The sequence below is a fragment of the Phaethon aethereus genome (genome assembly GCF_964289735.1).
Source record: "Phaethon aethereus genome assembly, chromosome: 8".
Classification (NCBI taxonomy): domain Eukaryota; kingdom Metazoa; phylum Chordata; class Aves; order Phaethontiformes; family Phaethontidae; genus Phaethon; species Phaethon aethereus.
Window position 1 is genome coordinate 33,913,241 of NC_138584.1, and position 21,677 is coordinate 33,934,917.

Below are 21,677 nucleotides of genomic sequence, written 5' to 3' on the forward strand. Positions count from 1 at the left end.
ATGTTATTTGCACGGATTCTTCCCCCAGCGATCTGGTGGTTGGTGCACTTCACAGCAGGTAAGATTTTTTTTTCTTCCTGCGTAGCAATTATCACTTAAAAGAGGCACTCAGGCTAATTAGTTTGTTTTTTAGCTATAACTATATTTTTTCCTGCTTTGAGCTTGCTCCTTGCGCTCTTGCTTGGATTAGTTTTGGTTTTTAGCTTCTGTGTGGTGTGCTAGCAAACATCTTTCTTATTAGGGAGAGCAACACTCGATGCTTGATGAGGTTTATATCATTTCTGTAAGAACTCCCTGACCTGCTGCTACTGCTGCGTGTCTTCCCGCTCTCCACGGCAAAGCCCGGTGCCCATGGCGGTCTGGGCAGGCTGCGGGCAGGGCTACAGCCTCGGCTCTCAGCAGAAAAGGCAAATCCCTTTGTGTATTTGTGCATAATCAGCCCCCCAAGCCTGCGCCGTTCGTGCATTGACGCGGATCGGTTATGCGGGGAGGTCGTTTGGTTTGGTTCGAGGTAGAGCTGTCGGCTACGTGAGAAAACACCTCCGCAGTGAACTTCCACAGGGACCGTCGGAGCTCGAAAGGAAGGAGAAATGGTGCCCCATCATTTTCCCTTCTCTTCTGCCGCTGCTCGCTCGTTTGCCCGCAGAGTAAGCGCCCTGGAGCCCGCCAGCAAGCGCGTGCTCGCGCCCGCTGGGCGCAGGACTGCCCGTCTGCGCCCTGTGCCGCTTCGAAAAGGCTACAACATGCCACGGGAGGTCTCTGCGAGCCGGGGAAAATGTCGCTGGTCTCCTCAGCGGAGACGTGCCTGCCACCGCTCTACTGAAACGCCGGTATTTCCTCAAACCGCCATGAAAGGAAGACCTGGCTGATAGGTTTTGCCTGGGGTTGTGCCTTTTCGCACCGTGTCTGGCGGCTAGCCCTGGGTTTCTGACCCCCGGTTCATCAGAGGGTGAAGACTGGGCACAGCCTCATGCCCCGAGTGACCTCGCGGGGGCAGGAACTCGCGCACGATAAATTTGGGGAGCCTCTCTTCCCCGGGCGCCGCGTGCCGTGCGCGGTGAGGGGTGTATCCGCGTTAAAGGCTTCTTTCCCCGTTCCGTTGCAGAAGCGTGCGGCGGAGGGACCGTGCCTGCCAGCAAACCTCCCCGTGGCGCCGCGGAAATATGTGACAAAGGGAATATGACGGCTAACGCCGCCTCTCCCGTCCAGCCGGGAGCCCGCATCACCCTCTCCTGCCAGCGGGCACCCCTGCGGCACGCCGAGCCCTGCAGGCTAGCGCTTTTCATTAACAGCTCCGAACTAATTAGCAATTACGGCAGTTCAGTCAGCACCGAGTTTCTAGTCCATACGTACGGCAAACACATGTTTACGTGCAAAATAGTCTGTGACTACAAGAGAAAACTCGTTTGTGGGATCGATATAGAATCTGGAAGTAAGGAGAATTTCGTTGTTCCTTGTTCTTAAACGCTTCCTGTGGTACCTCTGAGACACGCGTTAGAAACCAGCAAAGGCGGTGTCTTTTTGTGGCTCTTTGTATTTAAAATATTCCCAGCTGGAACTGTGCAACTCTCCTATTCGTAAACAGAGAGATGCTAAATAAATCTGCCTGCTCAGAGCAAATATCGGACTCCCTTCTGACAACCCCCAGCCTCTCCAGGATGCAGGGGACTTACGAGAAAAATTCTAAGGGAATTTCAGATCTTCTTCTAGCCCGATGAGCCGAGGCTGCTGCAGCAGTCGTCTGCTGTATCGGTGCTGCGTTTTTGAAAAAAACCCCAATTTTTAAAAAATGGTTGATTTCTTCGAGCAAAGCTTGTGGTGCCCAGTGCGGAGAGCTGTTAAACGCTTGTATTCATCTGGCACCCTTGTGAAGTCATTGGGGTTTCGCTCAAGTGTCAGAGGTCTCAACAGGCTGCGGAGATCATAGACTCAGCCCTTTTCCCATGTAAAAATTATCAGCCTGAATATTCTGCACTAACATGTCCATAAACTCTTTTTTTAAAAAAATTAACACAAAGCCTAGCATTTCGTAAAACGTCTCCTATCAACATCTTTAAGGAAGGCTCTGATAAGAATATCTGTTTAAGATCCCCCAGATGAGCCAAGAAACGTGTCGTGTCTCCAGTACGGGACAGACGGCCATCCCACCTGCACCTGGGATAAAGGAAGGCTCACGTACATCGACACTACATACGTAATACAGTAAGTAACGCAGGGACATAGGTTCTTTAATACCTAAAGTTTAATACCTTCAATGCCAATACTTATAATTGTATCTTCGAGGTGGGTTTTTTTTCTTTTTTTACACCGTTTATTGAAGATTTACCCTTAGCACAGGGAAGAGTTGGTTTATGAATAAGTCAATCCAAGGCTGCCATGATCGCAGAAGCCGACTAAAAGCTAAAAGGCCTTTTCTGTTCACGCCTGTGTGCGCTGCGCCGCGGTAGGTCGGCTGCTGCTGGGTTCGGCAGGTAAAGAGGGTATGCCAAGACGTGCCTCTCTTTTGGAAAGGGGAGGTTAGTAGGGAAGGGGTCTTAAAACGGCTGCTCAGACCTGCTGCTTTCCCACGGTGGATCTCCTCCCTTCAGTGGTTCTGTGGTTGGCAGTGCCTGCTCCAGAAATCCTAGTCGGAGCCGCTCACTCCGACTCAGGGCTTGGCTAAGGAGCCGGAGAGGGACTTTGCTTGGAAATGTGCTGTTTTCGCTTCCCTTTTTCGCCCCAACCTGTATTTTTGCTCTCTCTGGTTGGGCTGGGCCTTCCCTGAAAACGATTGTGGAGACTTCTTCAGCGAACTGTGGGGAAGGAGCAAAGCCTCCCTCGAGCCCTTCAAGGTGCGTTAGGAGACTTTTGGATTTCGGGAATCGCTGTGCACAGGAAGAACCTTATGAAAAACTCCTATTCAAGCAAACATGTAGGTAGAATGAAGTCATCAATGAAGTCATACCCTACTGGGCAGGGTGAGCTAGTCCCCATTTGTTTCCAAGGTGCTGCGTGTTGACCTGCGAGGCTCACTCTTCCTCACCTTCTTCTTCTTCACTTTTTTCTTTCTTCTTCACTATCATCTTCTTCTTCACCCGCTTCTGTGGGCCAAGGTAGCAGCAGCTTTCTCAGTAGCTTGCAGAAATCCGTTGCTGCTCTTTAAGCATACGTGTAACGTGCGGAAGAGCCGGGAAGCGTGGATAACGAGTCCTGCAAGTGTTGTAAAGGTCCGCAGAGATATAGCAGTGCTTTCTAGTAAGTTATTAAGTATATTACAAAATACAAGAGGTCAGCCTGAAGCAACGGGATATAAACATCTCTGATTCAGGTGGAAAAAAATACGCAGAGAACCGAAATGAGTTACCCAAGGCAATGCGTTGAGTGACAGATTAAGAATTAAAAGTTGTGTTTGAAGTCATGCAGTCTGACTGCTAGACTGCAGATAAATTACATTTTTAATCACTAACTTATGTAAAAACAACTCCACCCCCCCAATCCTTCACACACACCCCCCCCCCAAATTCTGTGTGCCAACAGCTAGGCTTATTCATAGAGAAATATTAGGTAACCAATATTAGGTAACTATTATACAATTAAAAGGAACCTACTCACATACTTGCAGCCTCAAGGGACGCAGAGCAGCACAACTGTACAGGGACGTGAGCCGTGCCCCGACGCAGCCGGGATTTAGCTTTCTTGGTGTACAGGAGAGTACTAACCGAGTGTTTTCCTTCTGTTCCAGGCTATCAAACGGGACGGATGTCTTATGTGTTTCAGAAGAAAGTCTGAATAAGAAGTTTGGCTCGCTGGCTCTGAGCAAGTTGAATTTTGACTCTACTTACACCGTTGTGGTTGCCGCCTCCAATGAGCTAGGAAGTGCTTTTTCGCAGCCGCTCGTGTTCATGTTAGTAGACATAGGTAAATGCATCACTTATTGCCTTTCAGTTAGTCCCAGCCCTTTAGAAAGAAGTGAAAAAGTTTTGAGCCCTTTCTTGTTTAAACCTCTCAGAAAAAGCACCCATCCAGTGCAAACCAGTAATTCTATTTTCCATGTACCCCCTCCCCGTTTCAAGCTGTGCCGCGTATCTAAGCGCTGTTTGCTTGTTTCTGTTTTGCCGCTAGTGAAACCACATCCTCCCAACTTTTTAGTGGAATTTGAAAATTCTTCTGCAACCAATTGCACCCTTTTTTGGCACGATGAAGCACAAACGCAGCACTGCAGGCTGAGATACCGTCCACTTACCAGGCACACCTGGAGCATGGTAATCCTCTTCTGAAGAGTAAAGGAAATTGTGATCCTTGGAGGTTGCTTTAATTATTTTTTCATTATTTCTTACTAGAATCAGTTTGTCCAAATTTGCCTCTCTCTGCTCTCTGACATTGTATTTATGAAAAACTGTTGCAATGGTTGGGGTCAAAACCTCTCGTTGGTCTAAAACTGAATTAAGGTAAAACACCGAGCCTGTAAAAAAACCGCGTGCGTGAATAGTTCCCCTCACGTCAAGTGTCTGTATGACGCACCGAAGAATCTGAGCTTATATTTGACCCACCATTTACTGAAATACGGTCCTATCTGCTCATTGTAGCTCACAGCTGCAGGCGTGCAATTTCCAAATACTTGTGCTTTCCCCAGTGTTGATTTGAAGTCGTTGCTTTTATTTTAAGTGGCAAAATAAGTGTCCTGCCTGAAGTTGAGTAAGGCAGGCGAACAGAAAATTTGTTATCTTTGCATAATTAAACGAGGGATTTTTCCGATGAAGGACTGCAAGCCCGATGACTCGTTGCATCATTCTTTGAGTTACTAAAGTTGCCTCAGATCGAGGGTTTCCCCACTGTTTTTTAAAGGCTTGTTTTAGCTGGCTGGGCTTCCTTTGGGCATAAGTAATTCAACCTTTCTTTCCTCCCGAGTTTAACATTATACGTCCCTTATCGTCGTTAAAGGTTGAAAGCTCGAACAGTGAGAAGTGCAGTCTTCATGGCCTGGAGCCTCATACGGCCTACGAGTTTCAGGCCAGCTGTAAAATTCACCCTGAGCGAGGACTGTGGAGCAACTGGCGGGCCTACCAAACCCGGACTCCAGAAGCAGGTAAGACAAGATGGCGTCGCCCGCGCTAAGCCTGTGTCTGACCTTCGCGTACCGGCGGAGGTTTCAGCTAATGAAGTCAAAACGCTGCCGGCTCTTTGCTGGTTGGTTCATAGAGCCTCTGTAGATCCAGACACGGAGCCGGCAGGGAAGTAACTTAACAAAAAAAGGGAGCTGTTCAAGTTGCTTGCAAAACAGGAATTTCAAGAGTTCACCGAGAAGGTCTGAAGGATATTTTCATTTGACTCTCTTGAAGGTTGGAGGAATTTTCTCTGCGTTGCCCGGAGCCATAGTGGCACATCTGGAAAAGGCAGAGACAGTTGGGCAGCTTAGCTGGGGAAAGAAAAATATTCTGTGTTGGTTCATATCTGAGCACGTCCCTGAATTCCTGCGGCAGCCCCCGTACTCGGGACGGGATGACTGCTCTGTCACCCTCTGGTGCTGATAAGCCACAGGTTGGGTGACATGCTCTGGTTCCTTGAGCTCGCCCAACAATTTGCTGAGATGTTGGGTGAACCGGCCAGGACACTGCCTGGACTCTCTCAGTTCTGCTGGTGCTGGTAGGTTTTACCAGAAGAGTTTAGTTTTGCCAAGTCACCTTTTCCCAAGCAGAGAAGTTACTTCACCTGGAGCCTCCCCGGGTGGCTTCCTCCACCACGCCGTGGGCTCGCTGGAGACCTGGGTAGCTTCAGCAGAGCAGAACCTGGCCAGGCATTCGGGGGAGAGAGATCCCACCAGGAATTAGGTGACCCAAGAGCGTTTCTGCTCCAGAGGACGGCACAGCAGGCTCCAGGGACACACAGCACCAACCTGAGGGCAATCCTGTTGGTATCTGCCAACTCTAATATTGGCTGTCTTGGGCTGGCCGCAGGCTCGCGTACCTGCCTGACCTCACCTGAGCTGCATGAACGCACATGCTGCAAAACTTCCCGTTCTCACGAGAGAAGAAATCTTCTCAGAAGTTTGTGTTTCAAGAAGGAGGTGTCGGCTGCTTTGGCATCCCCTCCTTTCATCTCCTACTGGGCTTTTGTTGCTCTTTTTTGTGAATTACTACAAGCTCTTCAGGCAAGTGCTGTTGTTACTCGAGCTATTTACCACTCCTGACAGCATCAGTTTCTGTATGAAGCATTGATTGATGCAGAAGGTGTGAAGTTTTCCCTCCCTCCTCCACCTTCCCCTCAACAGTTTCCTCGACCTTCCCGATGCAGCCTGGCTTGCTACAGCATTTGTGGTCATCACCCCCCGCCCAGCCGATGCCATGGAACGAGAATCTTTCCAGCTAACAAAGGAGCATTTTCGGTGCTCAGGCTAGGCGACAGCGGGGGCCGGTCTGCAGGCGAGAAGCTCTGGGTACATCGCCCTTCGTTGAAGGAGCTGAAGTTCTACACCTGACTTTGGCCTTTTGCAAATTCAGGAGTACACCTTTTCAATGAGCTACCCTTTTTCCTGTTTCTTTGACCTGCCACAAAACTTGCTTTATGCGAGCACTGTCCATAAGTAACCTCTCCCCCCTCGCCCCGCAGCTAATTTCTGTGCTTCACATGTGAAATGAACTTTAAAATCTGGGCTGGAGTCCAAGAGATGCAATCCCATACTGCATTTTTTCCTGCTTTGAGCTTGCTCCTTCCGCTCTTGCTCAGAGCAAGTGTGCTCTGGTTTTATTTCTCCCGTCGGTCCTTCTTGTTTCTATTCCAGTCATTATTTGCTGTTAATACAGGACAAATAGCTCTCAACATTCCTGGGGTTGAGGATTTTTTTCTGTCTTCCAATTTAGCAAATAGCAGCCAGCCCCATTCTAGCTGGGGTTGTCCAACAGCTGCCTGCTGCTTAGGCTATTAGCAGCAATCATTATTTTAATCTGATGGGTTTATTTTGGTGAGAGACCTTCAGGAACCAAACTTTGGTATCTTTGGTCACATTGGCTTTCTTTATGTGTCTTTATCTGGTTCTGAATCGTTGGAGCACACGGTTCACCAGTTTCTGCGTGGTTTAGTGTTATTTTGGAAGGTTTATTCAAAACATCGAGGGCTTCCAGTCACTCTGTGACTATAAGGAGAATCATGGAAAGACTGGGGGGTTTCAGCTACCTCCGACAAGGTCCTACCCAGCTAGCTGTTAAAGGCATTTATTGCCTAGAGACAGACGGCGAAACCCTGCAGATCCTACAGACCTGCCACCTGAGGCTGGCTGTCGTTTCAGGATTGATGTAACCAGCCCCAAGGACCTTAACTAGCCTCAACTTCTACGCAAAGACCAGAGCTAATACTGTCACTTTGATGCGCAGGCTTCCTCGGGAGCCATCCTGGTCCCCGAGTGCTGGATAAAGCCACCAGCAGAGCAAAAACCTCTTCGGGGTTTATGGCTTGCCCTTTTCATGAGTACCATCGTGTGGGCGGTCATCAACGCAGCTCAACTCCAGCTGCAACAGCAAATACAGGCTATTACATATTGCATCGTTTCAGTGACATTTTAAATCTTAAGTTTTGATTGTCTCAGGATTTTTACCTCCTTGGCCTACCCCATGTCTTGCTCGTTTGCTTCAAAATACAGCCAGTAATGCTGCTCACCTTTTCCTTCCGCGCCAGCGCCGACCGGGCTCCTGGACATCTGGTACCGACAGCAGGACGTGGACTCTCAACGGCAGAACATCTCTCTTTTCTGGAAGGTAAGCTGTTTAAGTGAAACCCGAGCAGATGCAGTAAGAACCAGCCAGGTTAGAGGGGGAGCTGGTTTATGCGTTTGCAGGGAAGGACGGAACCCAAGGAGAGCACAGGGCTTCTACCGGTGCCCAGTGGCGGGGACCCGGGCCAGCTCTGCTACCCAGGGCTTGCCTCCCCCCGGGAGATTCAGCAATTCTTTTCTACCTACAATCTCCCTTTTACAGTTCCCCAAACCTTCTGTCGTGCTGGAAGCACGTCCCAGCGACGTCCCAGCACGTCACACCGGCGATGTGGAGGTGTCACAGCGCGGTTGCCACCTTCCAAGGGGCACGTCCGCTCCCCCTTCCCACACGGTGACCTGTGTCCCTGAAGACGTATCTAAAGGGACAGATAACAACCTTACAGACTTCCCAATGTGCTTCCTGATTAATACCCCCCTCTCCTCATTCTCCGCGTCGCCACGTGCGGTCAGGACAGGAGGCGACCAGGAGGACACCGTGCCCCACGCCCTCCGTATGCGCACACCCCGTGTGCCTGCTCTTGGGTATGAGCTTCCTCCAGAGGTGTTTCTGCGCTGTTTTGCTTAAGTGAAGAACAGAGCAATGAAAAATGGGGGAGGCAGAAGGGGCAATTTATTGTTAGAGCACTTTAAGATGACCAAACTCTAAAAAAAAAAAAAAAAAAAAAAGCTGGAGGTAGTTTGGGCAACTGAAAGGGTCCCGGGGTGGCACTGAGGACGGTCGGCCGAGGCTCTTGTCATACGGCAGCTCAGGAAGAAATTGGTTCTCTCGACACGTGTGAAGTAGGCGATGGCCAAACCACACGCAAAAGGGTTTGCTAATAACGCAGCTGCAGATCCGAAACTGGAGAAACTCGGGGTCGGAAAAAGTCGGCTGGCTGGGTCCGCTGAGCAACGCGTCCTGCGAGCTGGGGGCTGAGACCCTGCCAGGGAAGCTTCAGAAAGAATTCGGGTTAAAACCCAGCTGCAGGGTAAAAGTGGCACGTTACTGGACATTACCGTCCAGCTCAGAGGAAAAGGCTTGCGCCAGGTTTGCTATACCAACATTCCCAGTGAAACCAAGCCCTGTTACTGGTGCCAGGTGCTGAGTTTCTCCAGTGTTACTGACCCAGCACTTAAAGCCGGGTCCAAGAGGAATTTCTGGATTGTGGTGGTTTTATTTCAAAACCAATAAGATTATTTTTTTTTAAACAGAAATTATCCTTGACTTCCAGTTTGCAATCTCTAGATAACCTTCCAGTTAATGCTACCTCTTCTCCCCACACCAACAAGCACCACCCTGTAAGCGAAAGCAGAAATTTTCACGTGATTATGTGACTCCAACCGTCGTGGCTTTCAGACATTTAACTTTAAGACCTTTAACTTGCAACAGCTCCGGTATCGAAGCGCGCTTCCTGCGGCATCATTCATAAAACGGGTGCAAGCACGTTGCTTTTGTAGTTTTCATGATGGCTACAAAGCAAAAAACTCGCAGGCAGTGCAACGTACCGATAATATACATCCTCCTGTTTTCACACAAATACCAAAGCAAGGGTCACCAATTTCATTTCGGCAGGTTCCGGAGGGGTTTCGGCACTGCCTTCGTCCCGAGCCGCTGCCCAAGCGATTGTAACACTGCAAACGTTCTCCTGGTTTTGAAAGCGGGTTTTTTCCTCTCTTCCCTTTTTTTTTTTTTTTCTTTTGCTATGACAAAAAAATGCAGCCAAACAAGATGAATTCACTGCATAGGAGGTGTAGGAAACCGTGAAACTGATAGTACAACTGGGGTGGAAAAACCAGCGAGAGGTGTTACACGGGGCAGCCCAGGCTGACTTTTCAGAGGTGGTTATTCTAATTTAAATAGCTCTTTATCAGAGCTTGAAGCAAAAATCTGGGTTTTCCCAAAATCAAACTCGCTCATTTTTACAAATCCAGTTAATAATCTTTTCTTTCCCCCCCCCCTCGTGAAAAGCGTGGCTTGAATTCAGACTCAAGGGAGGAGGCGGCTGCGCGTTTCGCCGACCCCCGCTATACCGCGGCTTGGAAAATCGGCAGCTCGCAGCTTCGCAAAACTGGAATTAAACAGGAAAAAGAAATAAGAGCTAAAAAGAGAGTTCTGTGACCTTGAGAGAGACTCTCGGGTAAATGCATGCCCTTGGCCGCTCCGTCAGGGAATTCACTCATTTCCTGTGGGTAGGCACCACGGGTTCCCGAGCGCGGAGCAGGGCGGGAGCTGGAGTAAGGCTTGGGAACGGAGAGCAGGGGTCACAGGGCTGGGCCGCGGCCGCGGCACCGCGAGACGTTACAGCCGTTACACAGATCTGCAAAATCGCGGGGAAAAAAAAGAAACTCCGCAGCCAGGACGCTAGCTTTCTTGGGGAAAAACATGATATTTTTAGCAATAAGAGTGCCCGTTCGCTTACGAGTAGTATTCTCGGGTCGGTGCTGACGGGGAAACGACGCTACCTTTGAAATGCGTCGGCTGTATTTGAGGCCAGCAGATCTCCACTTTCTTAACAAAAATAAAGCAGTCCAACAGCAAGCGAGCGCGCAAATGTAGCGCTGCTCCGTCTCCCGGGGCCTTTGGAAGCGGAGAAGGTAAAAGCTGGTCATCGATTACCGGAGAACGTTACCTGGTAGGTGCTGTAACCCAGCAAGTAACACCGTCGCCGCAAATAACCGCTTCACTGTAGAGAACAGGAAAGGAAGGGAAAAAATGACCTTTGAGTGCAAGTTCCTCACGTAAACGGGGCAGCATCTGGGTTACGGCGATGCCCTGAAGCCGTCCCCGGCTGCGGCTGCGGCTCCGCGGGGCTCGCGGCGCGGGTGGACGGACCGCGGTCCCGCGTGGGCTTGAGCAAGCCCCGCTCAGGGCAAAGGTCCCCTTCGTGGTAGTAGGTTCGTTTAAAAGCGGGCGAAATATTGGGTTCACAGACGGCCAAGCTGCACCTTGGGCCGGTCTGAGAGCTTCCCGGGCCGCCTGCCCGGGCACCCCGGCTCGCTCCCGTCAGCTTGCTGCAGCCTTTGCTCATCAGAAGGAGAAAAAGAGTAAAAACTGCGCTTTCCTCGTAGGCTTTGAGCAAGTCGGAGGCAGGAGGAAGAATCCTGCGCTACACGGTGACCTTCGAAGCCCTGGACCAGCGGAGAGCCCCGGCGGGAGACGCGCACGTTACCACCCAAACCAGCTATGCCAGAGTCACGCCGAGGGCGGGCTACACGGTAACGGTGGCCGCCGAGAACTCGAGGGGCAGGTCCCCCCCCGCGTCCATCGTGACCAACCTGGGCGCCCAGGGTAAGGGCTTCTGGGACCGCTGGGAGTAGCAGCGGTGCTCTGCTCCGTGCTGCGCAGCGTGGAAGGGCTCCGGTCCCACCGCCTGGCGCCCGTCAAGCTCCACCTCAACGAATCCTCAGGGATCCGCAGATCCAGTTTTCAGCGGGGCCAGGGGTGCGGTTTCGCGACACGTCGCGGTGCCTTGCATTAGTACTGCTGCAATTTCACCTCAACCCCCTCTGCCGACACAGGCGTAAGCCACGCCGGCGGCCATCCGGGCACCTGACACAGCAGAAAATTAACCATGAAAAAAAAAAAGCTGTAGGTTTTTTTTTTTTTTAATGAGAGCGGTGGCAGGGCTGACGGGAAGGTGCTGGTGAGGGGAAATCGCACAAGCTTTATCTCCTGTGAAATTGCACTCAGTCGTACCCACGCAGCAAAATTAACAAGCGTTCCTCGAATTCAGCCCCAAATTTCCTGTGCCAGCACCGGGCACGACGGAGCCTCTCGCTCTCAGGTGGTTTGTTCAAAGAGGCAGTTCTCTATTTGCTCTGGTCCTGGTGTTAACGCCAGTAACACAGCGACGGTGCTACCAAGCATTTCGCCTTCTCCCAGTGCTGCACCGAACACCAAGGGGATGCTCTCCTCCTTCGGAGGCAGACGCACAGCTCCTCAGCTTGCAGGGCGCATCGGATACGTGAGCCCCCGCGCTAAGCAGAGACAGGGCTGCTGCAGAAATACCGCCGGTGTCTGATTATCTGGAGGCAGGAGGACAAGAACTGCTTTGTGGGCTCAGGTCGATGGTATTCGTTAGAAAAACCGTTTGGAAAAGATGCTGGTGTTTTTATGCTACCGATGAAAATTTGGTGACTTTCCCAACATTTTCTCCTGCAAGAAAAATTAACCTGGCCTTAGCTGTGAAAGCAAGAGCTTTGGTCTTGTGGAGATGACGTGCGTCTGTGCTGACGCAGGAGCAGGGGGTTTGGTATGTGCCGTGACAGTGTCCTCGCAGGCCTTGGGGATGGTATGAAGAAGCAAATCTGTGTATGTGCAAACTGCCGTACCATGAGACAGGGCAAGAATGTGGCTCTATTCCTATCAGCATATACGTCATCCTTGTAGAAAGACCTTTTATAGAATCACAGAATCATTAAGGTTGGAAAAGTCCTTTAAGATCATCAAGTCCAACTGTCAACCCAACACCTCCATGCCCACTAACCCATGTCCCAAAGTGTCACATCCACACGTTTTTGAACACCTCCAGGGACGGTGACTCCACCACCTCCCTGGGCAGCCTGTTCCAATGCTTGACCACTCTCTCAGTCAAGAAATTTTTCCTAATATCCAACCTAAACCTCCCCTGGTGCAACTTGAGGCCATTTCCTCTCGTCCTGTCACTGGTTACTTGGGAAAAGAGACCGACCCCCACCTCACCACACCCCCCTTCAGGTAGTTGTAGAGAGCGATGAGGGCAGTTTATTTTTATACATTGCATAGTGCCAGACTGGAGGAGACACAGTGAAAACCATACATCAAACTTACCAAGTCCACGTGAGGCTAAGGCAAGTTTGTGCTGACGGTATCTTTTTTGTTGGCATGTTCTTTCTCCGCTGTAAGACCTACCTCCGCCTCAGAAAGTCTCTGCCGTAGCCATGGGAAATAGCAGCATCTTCATCAGCTGGAAACCGCCCATCGGATCGACTGCGTCCATCAGCGGATACGTAGTGGAGTGGGCAAACGCGCAGAGGAACGCGCGCCTGGAGCCCCATCCGGCCTGGGTAAAGCTTCCAGCATCCAACCTGTCCACAGTGATAGCAGGTAACTACCACCTCGGGGTAGGGTGTTACCGAGGTGCCGTTTTATTTTTAAAGCTTTTTAAGGAACGAGTCAGATTCTAATTTTCATTAATTCGGCATAAGAAATGATGGCATTTAAAGCTTTTTGTATGGGATGAAAAAAAAAAAAATCCAGCTCAGCTCCGCAGTGACCCTCAGCTGAGATTTATATCTGATAAATAAAAAATAGCTGATAAGTAAAATGTCTCTTAAAAAACCCCCAGTCTCTCCAAAATGAAACAAGCCAGCTAGACGGGAGATGAAAGGCTTAAGAAAAGACTATTTCCTTTCTACTCGTTGTCGGTTACTAATCCCAACCAGTACTACGCGTCAGCGTTCCGCACGCCGGGCAGCTATGAAGTAACGGCGGGGCTGACAGCACGCGTTACCCTCCGTAGCCTCCCCGTCCTCTGCCCGGGTGCGTGCCTCCGAGGCGCGCACGGCCCCGCTCTCGAATGAGCTGGAAAACCTCAGATTTAAGCGTGACCGTAAATACTTTAGCCATGACTCTAAATACTTCCACACTGTTTTTTATATATATATATATATAAAAAAAAATATATATATTTATGTATATACTTCTACTTCCTTTAACATCTTTATTTAGAGCACATAGAAGACAACGTGTGCTATCAGATCAGTGTGTGTGCACTCTATCGGGACAGAGCCGGACAAGTGGCATCGGTTAGGGGATACTCAAGAGCAGAAGGTAAGCCGCAGTAATACTCTTCCAGCTATTTTTAAGCCAGCCTTAAACTCAGCTTTAAGAGTCAGTCTTACGTTTTGCAGCACCGACAGCTGGGCCCCAGGTGTATATGACGCCGCGGGCCAGCGGCATCGTGGTTTCATGGGAAGCAATCCCTGCCCACCAGCGAAGGGGCTGCATCACTGGGTACCGCGTATACCTGCAGAAGAAGGACGGGGAGGAAGCCCCGGACGCCTACGGTGGGTATCCGGGGAAGAGCGACGTGGCGTGGGGGACAGAGGCTGGGCGAGAGAGGTGCCATCGGGAAGCTCTGCGTAGTCAGGCAGCCAGAGGCAGCTGCGCTGCCGCGAGGGTTAGCGGCAAGATGCGGAGTCAGCTCCTGCCGCTACAGCCGCCCGTCAACAGGGCAGCTTTTTTTTTTTTCTTTTTTTTCTTTTAGTCGTTTTCTGAAGTCATAACCGCTGCAGGCCCTTGTAATCGTTGGCAGGCTAAAATAACAGACTTTCTAAAAGCCGTGCTCAACAAACGCGTACGCTGCGTACGGCAGGCAGCACCCGCTGCCCCCGCCCCGGCACGCTTTTCCCACCCCAAGCCCTCTCTCACTCCTGCCTAACTCCCAGGCTTCCCCCCAGGAAATGTTTTGGGTTTGTTTGGTTGGGTTAAACTTTACGCAGAAATTGCACGACAGTTTTTAATGGATGTTTCGTGGTTCCACCACACACCCCTCGCTTTAGCTTGAAACATGAACTGAGCAAGCAACAGCGGTCAGAGGATGGGATACGCGACGCTGGGCGTCCCGTCTACGCGAGGGCACAGGTCACCCCTACAGCACAAGGTCTTTTATAGTGACTCAGAGATATAGGAAAGGAAATTAATTAAAGGAACAAATACCTCTCCATGCCCCAAGCACCGGAAAGCCAGCTCATCGACGCTAAATGCGGCGAACGCGTGCGCCGGGAGCTTCATTCGCTTCCCCCCCTTTTCCTTCCAGCCGTTCCCAGCGCGGCGGCGCGGCGCTCGCTGTACATCGCTGACCTGCAGCCCGGCGAGCACTACGCCCTGTGGATGACAGCATCGACGGCTGCCGGAGAGGGGCCCCGCGGCAACAGCGAGCTCTTCCGCTTGGAAAGTAGGAGTCCCTGCTGGGGTGAGGGGCCGGGAGGGTCCCAGCCCTTGGCGCCCTGTTTTCCACAGACTGGGAATGCTTTTCCCACTACTCTTTGATTACGGAAGACCTCTTGCGTCGGCTAGTTTTAGAATTTAACGTTGCCTTCAAGCTCCCAGTTTTGCACCAAGACGGCAGCTGCGTCGTTCCACGGAGGCTGGAGGCCAGCAGGGCGGGTTACGGAGGGGAGAGAAGGGTTTGGTCCCTCCGAGCCACTGGCCCGGCTGACACGGGTGCGCTTCGAGCTCCGGCACAGGCATCCGCGCAGGAAGTCCTGCTCACCTCCACGTCCCCCGTGGGCCGGCGGCTCTCTGAGGGCCCGTGGGCACTAACGCAGCCGTGACCTCAGAGCCTTCTCGAGGAGCACGCGCCGTGCGCGCGGTCCCCGTTCCTGTGCCGCCGGGGGATGCAGAAGCCAGACCTTCTCCCAAAGACCTCTGACCACAGGGGTTTCTGTCCTGATCAAATTAGTCGTGAGCCCAGATCGAGACAAATGATCACTAAACCCCAAGAAGGGAGCTGATAAAATTTGCGTTTAAGCATTGCCAGAAAGTTTGTTTTGCTCCCCAGCAATATGCCACAGCAACACCTTTAAGCTCCCGAGTCACGTACGTTAGGAAATCCGTCTCCGCGGCGTGGGAGGCAGGTTTCTCCCATGGACTGGGGGAGAAGCGCAGGGAGGTGAGCAGGAGGGGAAATTAAAGCAATCCGGACAAGTTAAAAGTTTTCCTGGTATAAAAATCTGCGCTTGCAAAAATTACATTTTAAGCAGATAGTGCAAGCACAGCAAAGCCAAGGTGCTCACCGAGAAACAGTTTGGTCACTGACAGTTTATTAAAGATGCGCTGAATTTTGTGAGGTCTTTCCTACTAACACCTCCCTGCCGCACACACCACCCCCAGTTTATACCCTCTGCCAACGCTCGGCTCGGTACTGGAAGAGAGACCAGCAGTCGCGTGCTTCGGGTTGTGCACACAAAGTGCTGTTGTCCCCAACGGTCCACCCAGATTTCCTGATTTTGAACCAAAAAAACGCTGGTATGTTTTAGGAGTTGGACTGTTGGCCAACTTGAACTAGCATACTTAGATTTTTTTTTTTAATAAAGGTGAATAAGGGGTGTTGTGTATTTCAGGTGCTGGGGACTGGACGACTGTTGTCCTTACCTGCAGCTTCTTCATCTTCTCAGCCTGCATTTGTTCTGTGCCTCCGGCAAGAAAAGTGTGAGTGGATCCATCTCTTACATCCCAATAAAACCCAGAATTGTTGTTAGAAGGGATGGTTGTGTCCTTTCAGGACGCCTTGGGGAACAGCAAGAATTGTTCTGAAGATTTCAGAGTGCACAAATGATGATAAGAACACCCGTTGAGCTTAAAATATAACCTTATTTCATGCACATTGTGAATTTTTAACCTAGGGCTTAAGGTCTGCTTCCACCAAAACAAAACCCAAGGGGTACAGCCCTTCGCAATCAACCTGGGAGCGAAGTTAAAGCCCAAGATTAAAAACTGTTTTCCTTTAAAGCAACACTCCCGTGTCCGCAGCCAGATTTTCCAGGACCGGGGCTGACGGCCGTTTCCGGCAAGCTCTGCCCACAGGGCTGCTGTTCGTCACCGCGGGCAAACGTCTGGCAGGGGCTGGCAGGGGCAGGACGGGCAGCACCTACCTCTGCTCGAGAGCTGCCCACCCGGCCGGGGGCTCTGCAGGTGCCTCGGTGACCACGTGCACAAAGAGCACGTCCCAGCTCAGCGCCGCCGGCGTCGGCGTTCACGCTTTTCATTGCTCTGCACCTGCAGGTTACGCTCGCTCCTCTCCGCGCTTATGCCGCAGTGGCAGAGCAAAGCCATTCCAGACCCAGCTAACGCTACGTGGGCCAAGAACTACACGTCTATGAAGGTAAAATCTACTTTTTTTTTTTTTTCTCCTTTTAATCCCACCACCTTCAGCAGACAAAGCTGTTGGAACCATGCAAGTCCGTAATGTCTTAATGGAGCAAATCCAGCGCTCTCTGGCAGCGGATAAGCTCCATTCTCCCATCGCGTTAGACTGGGGGATGTGTCGGGCAGATTAAATGCAAGAACGATGCCGAGATCTCTCATTTTTAGCCGCATTCACCGCTGTACGGAGGGTTGCTTGCATCGCGGGGGTGGGAGGTCACAAGATGTCGATCACGTCATTAATTAGCGCCGCACGGCCCGTGCCCCTCCGCAGGCCGAGCTGAGCTTGCCCTCCTGCCTGTTCCCGCACGGCGCCGGCAGCTTTGAAGAGCCCGAAACAACACAGGTGGAGGAAGCCTTCGTGAAGGCCGACCCCCCGGCCCTCCGGGACACGCTCCTCTCCCGCGGCGCCGGCGGCAGGGGAGAGGACGACTGGCCGCCGGAGAGCGGCCCGGGGCAGGAGGAGCCGGGGTACAAGCCTCTGCCCAGCGCGGCGGACGCAGAGGTGTTCGAGCGGCAGCTTCCCGGCCTCTACAAGAGGGTGGTGGTGGTGGGGCACACGCAGGCCGTTCCCGAGTACATCACCAACCCCGTCGCCGACACGGCCGCCGCGCACCCGCCTCCAGGCGCTACTGATGGCCGCCCTGAACTCGAGTGCAATCCGCTCTCCGACTTCCCAACAGCTTTTTTGACAGCCGCGCTTCCCTGTGAAGGGAATCTTACTTTGGATGCGGTGAAAATAAACTGCAGCTCCTTCACGAGGTAGGCGGGCAGGGGGACATAGGCCAGGCCTGAATTTTCACACTTTATACTACAGTATTTCAGCGTGTTTCAATACAGACAGTCCAGTAACTTGTACGTGACACCTTTAAGTGATAAAAAACCCAACTCGGAAACCTTTCCGGCACTGGAAGTCACACCCTCCTGTGCAATACAGCAGCTCCTCACCCAGCCGGCACAGGCGGGTAGAATTAAAGCGAGAGATCAGGAATGCCAGGGCTGCGTGACGTGGCCTTTGTAGAGATTCATTAATTACTCAGACGCCCTCACGCAGCCTGGGTGGCCCCAGGCCCCTGTCCCACCGCCTGAGCACGAGTGGCACAGCCCGGCCTGGTCCAGCCCAGGAATCGGAGATGTGCTAACCAGGTCGGACCTCGGCATCTCAGCCCCGGCAGGACCACGGCCGCAGCCCTCGCTCCTCCGGCTGCGCGCGGCAGGTTAGCGACGCGGCACGCGGACAGCCGCATCCACCGGTGCTAAACTCAATGCCCGCCGACCCCCGGGTGCTATTCCTCACCGCAGCCCCCGTACGGGCGCCGCGTGGCGTCGGCCCCAGTGCCACGGGTGCTGCAGCCCGCATGGGTGCGGAGGGAGGCGGCTGCGGCAGGGCTGGCAGCTCAGCCAGGGCCAGCAACTCAGGCAGGGCCAGCCTGCCTCCACGGCTCAGTTCAGGAAAGGAGAAATCCTCACCAGAAATAAAAGCAACAGGCAGCACACGTAGGCAGTAGGTGAGAAGAATTTAAATCATTTATTGAAGTATTCTAATTACAGGTTTGAAGTATGTGTTACGCACTTAATGACTTTGTTTACTATATGTGTATGTATGTAAATAAAGTGTTGGAAACCTGAAATTTGTTTCCCGTTTCCTCCGGACAAGCTCGAGTGCTACGCTGCAGCTACACACAGAATAGTGTCTTTAAAAGTAAAGCTGAAGCGTTGCTGCTCGAGAGGAGGTAGTCCAGCTCTGAACTTACCTGGACCATCCTCCTCCTCGCCAGGGTCAGGAGGCTGCTTGCCATCCGCAGCGGGCGACACAAGCTGCTGAGTAGTGGCATAAACAGGCGACAAAACCCTCCTGTGACAGCACCAGCCCACAGCACCTCCACAAACAGCCGTTATCCGACTGGGTGAGGAAACGGCCCTTGCCAACCCTGCGGAGGTCTCCGTCCGCAGCAGCCACGGAGATGCACCAGCGTCACGAGGCCACGGCTTTCCTCACCGCCTTGCGCTTGAAGCGAAAAGCAAAACCAAAGCACTGCATTAGGGAGATCTCCCTTCGCTTTTTTCCACTTTGTTTTTACTCCAGGTGCGGCTGATGTACCCCCCACAGGAGGCCTACACGCTCCCGCACAGCCAAGTTCAAGAGTGCTGCAGGACAGGCTGTCCGTAGCGGAGCACACGCTGCCTTCTGAGCCGACGCCAGGCAGGCTGGGCTTACGCGCGTTACCTGCTTTGCCGAGGTCTGTACCTCCACCCGCACTCTGAAAGCGCCTCTGCAATAGGCAGGAGCGTAGGCTCACAGTTGTGCGCGCATCAGCTTTTTTTAGGAATGCGACATTCAAGCCCTGGCACCAGCTCTCCTCGTGTTCAGCTTTCGGTGGCTTCTCTCTGCAATTCCCGCAACGTCCAGAGCGATTCCCTTTGATCGGCACCAGCAATCGCAATGCCCTGGCTACTCTCAAGCCCTACCTTTCCAAGTCTTCTGCATATTGCAAACGAAATAAACCCGTCAGCAATGATTTGGCCGTGCTTAGCCCGCAGCCGCGTGCATTCTGAGGAAGGAGATGCATCCCGGTAAAGGCAGGGCAGCTCGGCTGCCTGAGCGCCAACAGCGCGTGGGATCCGGCGCTCCGCTCGCTGCCAGCTCCCACCAGGCACCCACAAACCCCCAAACAACGCGGCCAGATGTCTTCAGCAGCTGAAGCCTGCAAAGCTGGGAGCACGACAGCGTGCGACACACCTCCTGAAAGAAGCTTCTCGAGGACAAGGAACCGAGGAACAGAAAGAGACTGAAGAGAGCGACGGCCCAGGAAACCGTTTTCCCAAAGCGGAGGGACAGGCGCTGCGGGGAAACGGTGTGAGAGGAGTGGCACTCCGGGGAACGGCTCTGGTGTGCTGCAGTCCGGCGACCTCACGGCATGCACTTGAGAGGCTCCTCTGCAGCACAGAGACCGCTTCCGAGATGCACGTTCTTGTCGGAGCACTCGCACGGCCCAGCTGCACCCCCAGCACTGGGAGCACAGTCCCTACACCCACCCCTCGGCTCACCTGCAGCAGGACGCTGCCCACGACGCTCTCCCAGGCGTGCCGAAGGATCCATCTCGTATCACGGCTGTGGCAAAGCTCATTCTTCTTGTCAAGTAACTCAGCAGTCCCTGGGACAAGAGTACTTACCTTTACCGCCCAACCGCTCAGCACGAGCTCAGCGCATCCACAGCAGACATCACACACTGAAGAAAAACGATTCCCAGATGCGCCGGTGAACAGGCACCATGCAGCCTCTCACTTGAGAGAGGTGCATGCGCTCGTCAGGACACAGCACGTGGTCTGCCTCGCCACGGTACCAACGCGAGCGATGTACGCTCCCCCTTCCACCCACATTTCAATAGGAGTGTCAGAACCTGCAGGATTTTTTTTGATCTGCAGCCTCGAAATAGAATCATGTGCGAGGAGGTTTCACAGCAGCTCTGCAATGCAGCAGCCCTACCCACGTAGCTACCAGTTAGTTTGGAGTTGGATTTTGGGATAGTATTTCAACCCTGGGGCTTCTTTGCATCCTCACTGCCACTTCCAAACCGGTGCAGGAGCTCCACACTCAAGGTGCCAGCTCGGACATGCAGGTGCTCAGACAGCACAGCAGGGGAGGACGCGCTTCCTTCCATACGAGAAGAGCTTTTACCAGCAATCCACAAGCAACCTACAGAGCAGCCACCTCTTTCAGCATCTTCATCCAAATCTGACAAAGGTGCACGGCAGCCCACTGTTAAAAGAAACTGCTGCAAAAAAAAGCACGTAAGTAGCAAAGGCCACCTCGTCCGGAAACACTTCCCTCTGGTTCCGCATCGCTGGCTGGCAAGTGCCACGCTGCAGCCTCCCGTGCCAGGCCACCTCACCGAGCCAGGCAGACCTTCAGGTGCCGCTTTCTTAGTGGAAAGGACAGAAGCACGTCTTTTCCCTGTCCTCCGCACCACGGAAATCCTGCAGTTTATCAAGTACAAGTCCCAAACACAACTGGGCATGCTGGGCATGTGCAAATTCAAGTTGCTGAACAGAAAGACTGCAGTAAAACTAATGCCATACCCGATTGACCTTCGCTCTGTCCAGTAAAGAACGTGCAAGTAAAATAAAGCTCCCTCACCTCTTGGCTTTGCGATGACCTTTGTAGCAACATCTCAGGAGAGGACCAAACAGCCCAAGCACACTTAGGGGTACCTACAGGCAAGCTCACACCCTAGGGCGGCGAGCTGCCACAAACCGAGGTGGCCTTGGCTCGCACTGGGCCGTCCACAAGCCAGCATCAGGTTTACTGCTCCCTGCCAACGCGGAGACCCGTCCACAGCTGCACAGCCACCCAGGACCCAGGCGCTGCACGCAGGCGACGGCCACCTTGCACACCTCAAGTCCTCACATTTATTTTCTTATTTTCAAGTTGTAATCCTTGCTGAAATATGTAAAACACCAACCTGTAAGCTTCCACTTGCTTTCTCTCTTCCAGGGAACAAAGTGACAGCATGCTTCAACTCACCCGTTGGAAACGCCCGACGGGGGCAGTTCTGCAGCCCTCCAACTTCAGCCAAGGCACACTAAACCCCGCAGCCCTGCAAACTTCAGTGCCGGAGGAGAAGCGGCAGCCCGCGGGCTGCAGGTGCAGCCCAGCAAGCGGGGACAGCCACCACCGCCAGGGACAAACCCAGCCCTCCTTCCTTAATGCGAGTTACGCCCTCCTGTGGCACTGCCTTTCGTCACTGCCGTCAGGTATTTTACCTGTCAAAACACCGTGCCTAAGGCAGACAAATAACCTACATCCAGGCTGGTCTCGTCTTAAACAGTACAAGGGAAGTGCCAGCTCTCTAATTTTGCTTTTTGGGTCTAGCAGCTGGTTCCAAGGTTTTGTCCCCATCCTGGTACACAGACATCTTCCCTCCGTGAGGACTGGTTTGGTGTCACTCTGAGGCAAACGTTTCCCTCTGGCTTGAGTCAGACATCCAAGACAACAGAACTCCGTTTTCGTGCTCTCCATGGCCAATCTGGCAACCACACTGGCAA

The 21,677-nt window shown here is 52.5% G+C and overlaps 1 protein-coding gene across 1 annotated transcript; it reads left to right on the forward strand.

The window, feature by feature from the left end:
• On the forward strand, positions 1–17,397 carry IL12RB2 (interleukin 12 receptor subunit beta 2; the record flags this gene model as incomplete). The annotated part of the gene is made up of 15 exons (XM_082002968.1): positions 1–58; positions 1,106–1,432; positions 2,088–2,202; positions 3,722–3,897; positions 4,102–4,241; positions 4,921–5,065; positions 7,648–7,727; positions 10,793–11,012; positions 12,609–12,809; positions 13,434–13,535; positions 13,616–13,771; positions 14,524–14,661; positions 15,830–15,917; positions 16,491–16,590; positions 16,906–17,397. The coding sequence occupies 15 exons, from the start codon at positions 1–3 to the stop codon at positions 17,395–17,397; spliced, it is 2,538 nt and encodes an 845-aa protein (XP_081859094.1).
• Between the last annotated feature and the right edge of the window lie 4,280 nt (positions 17,398–21,677).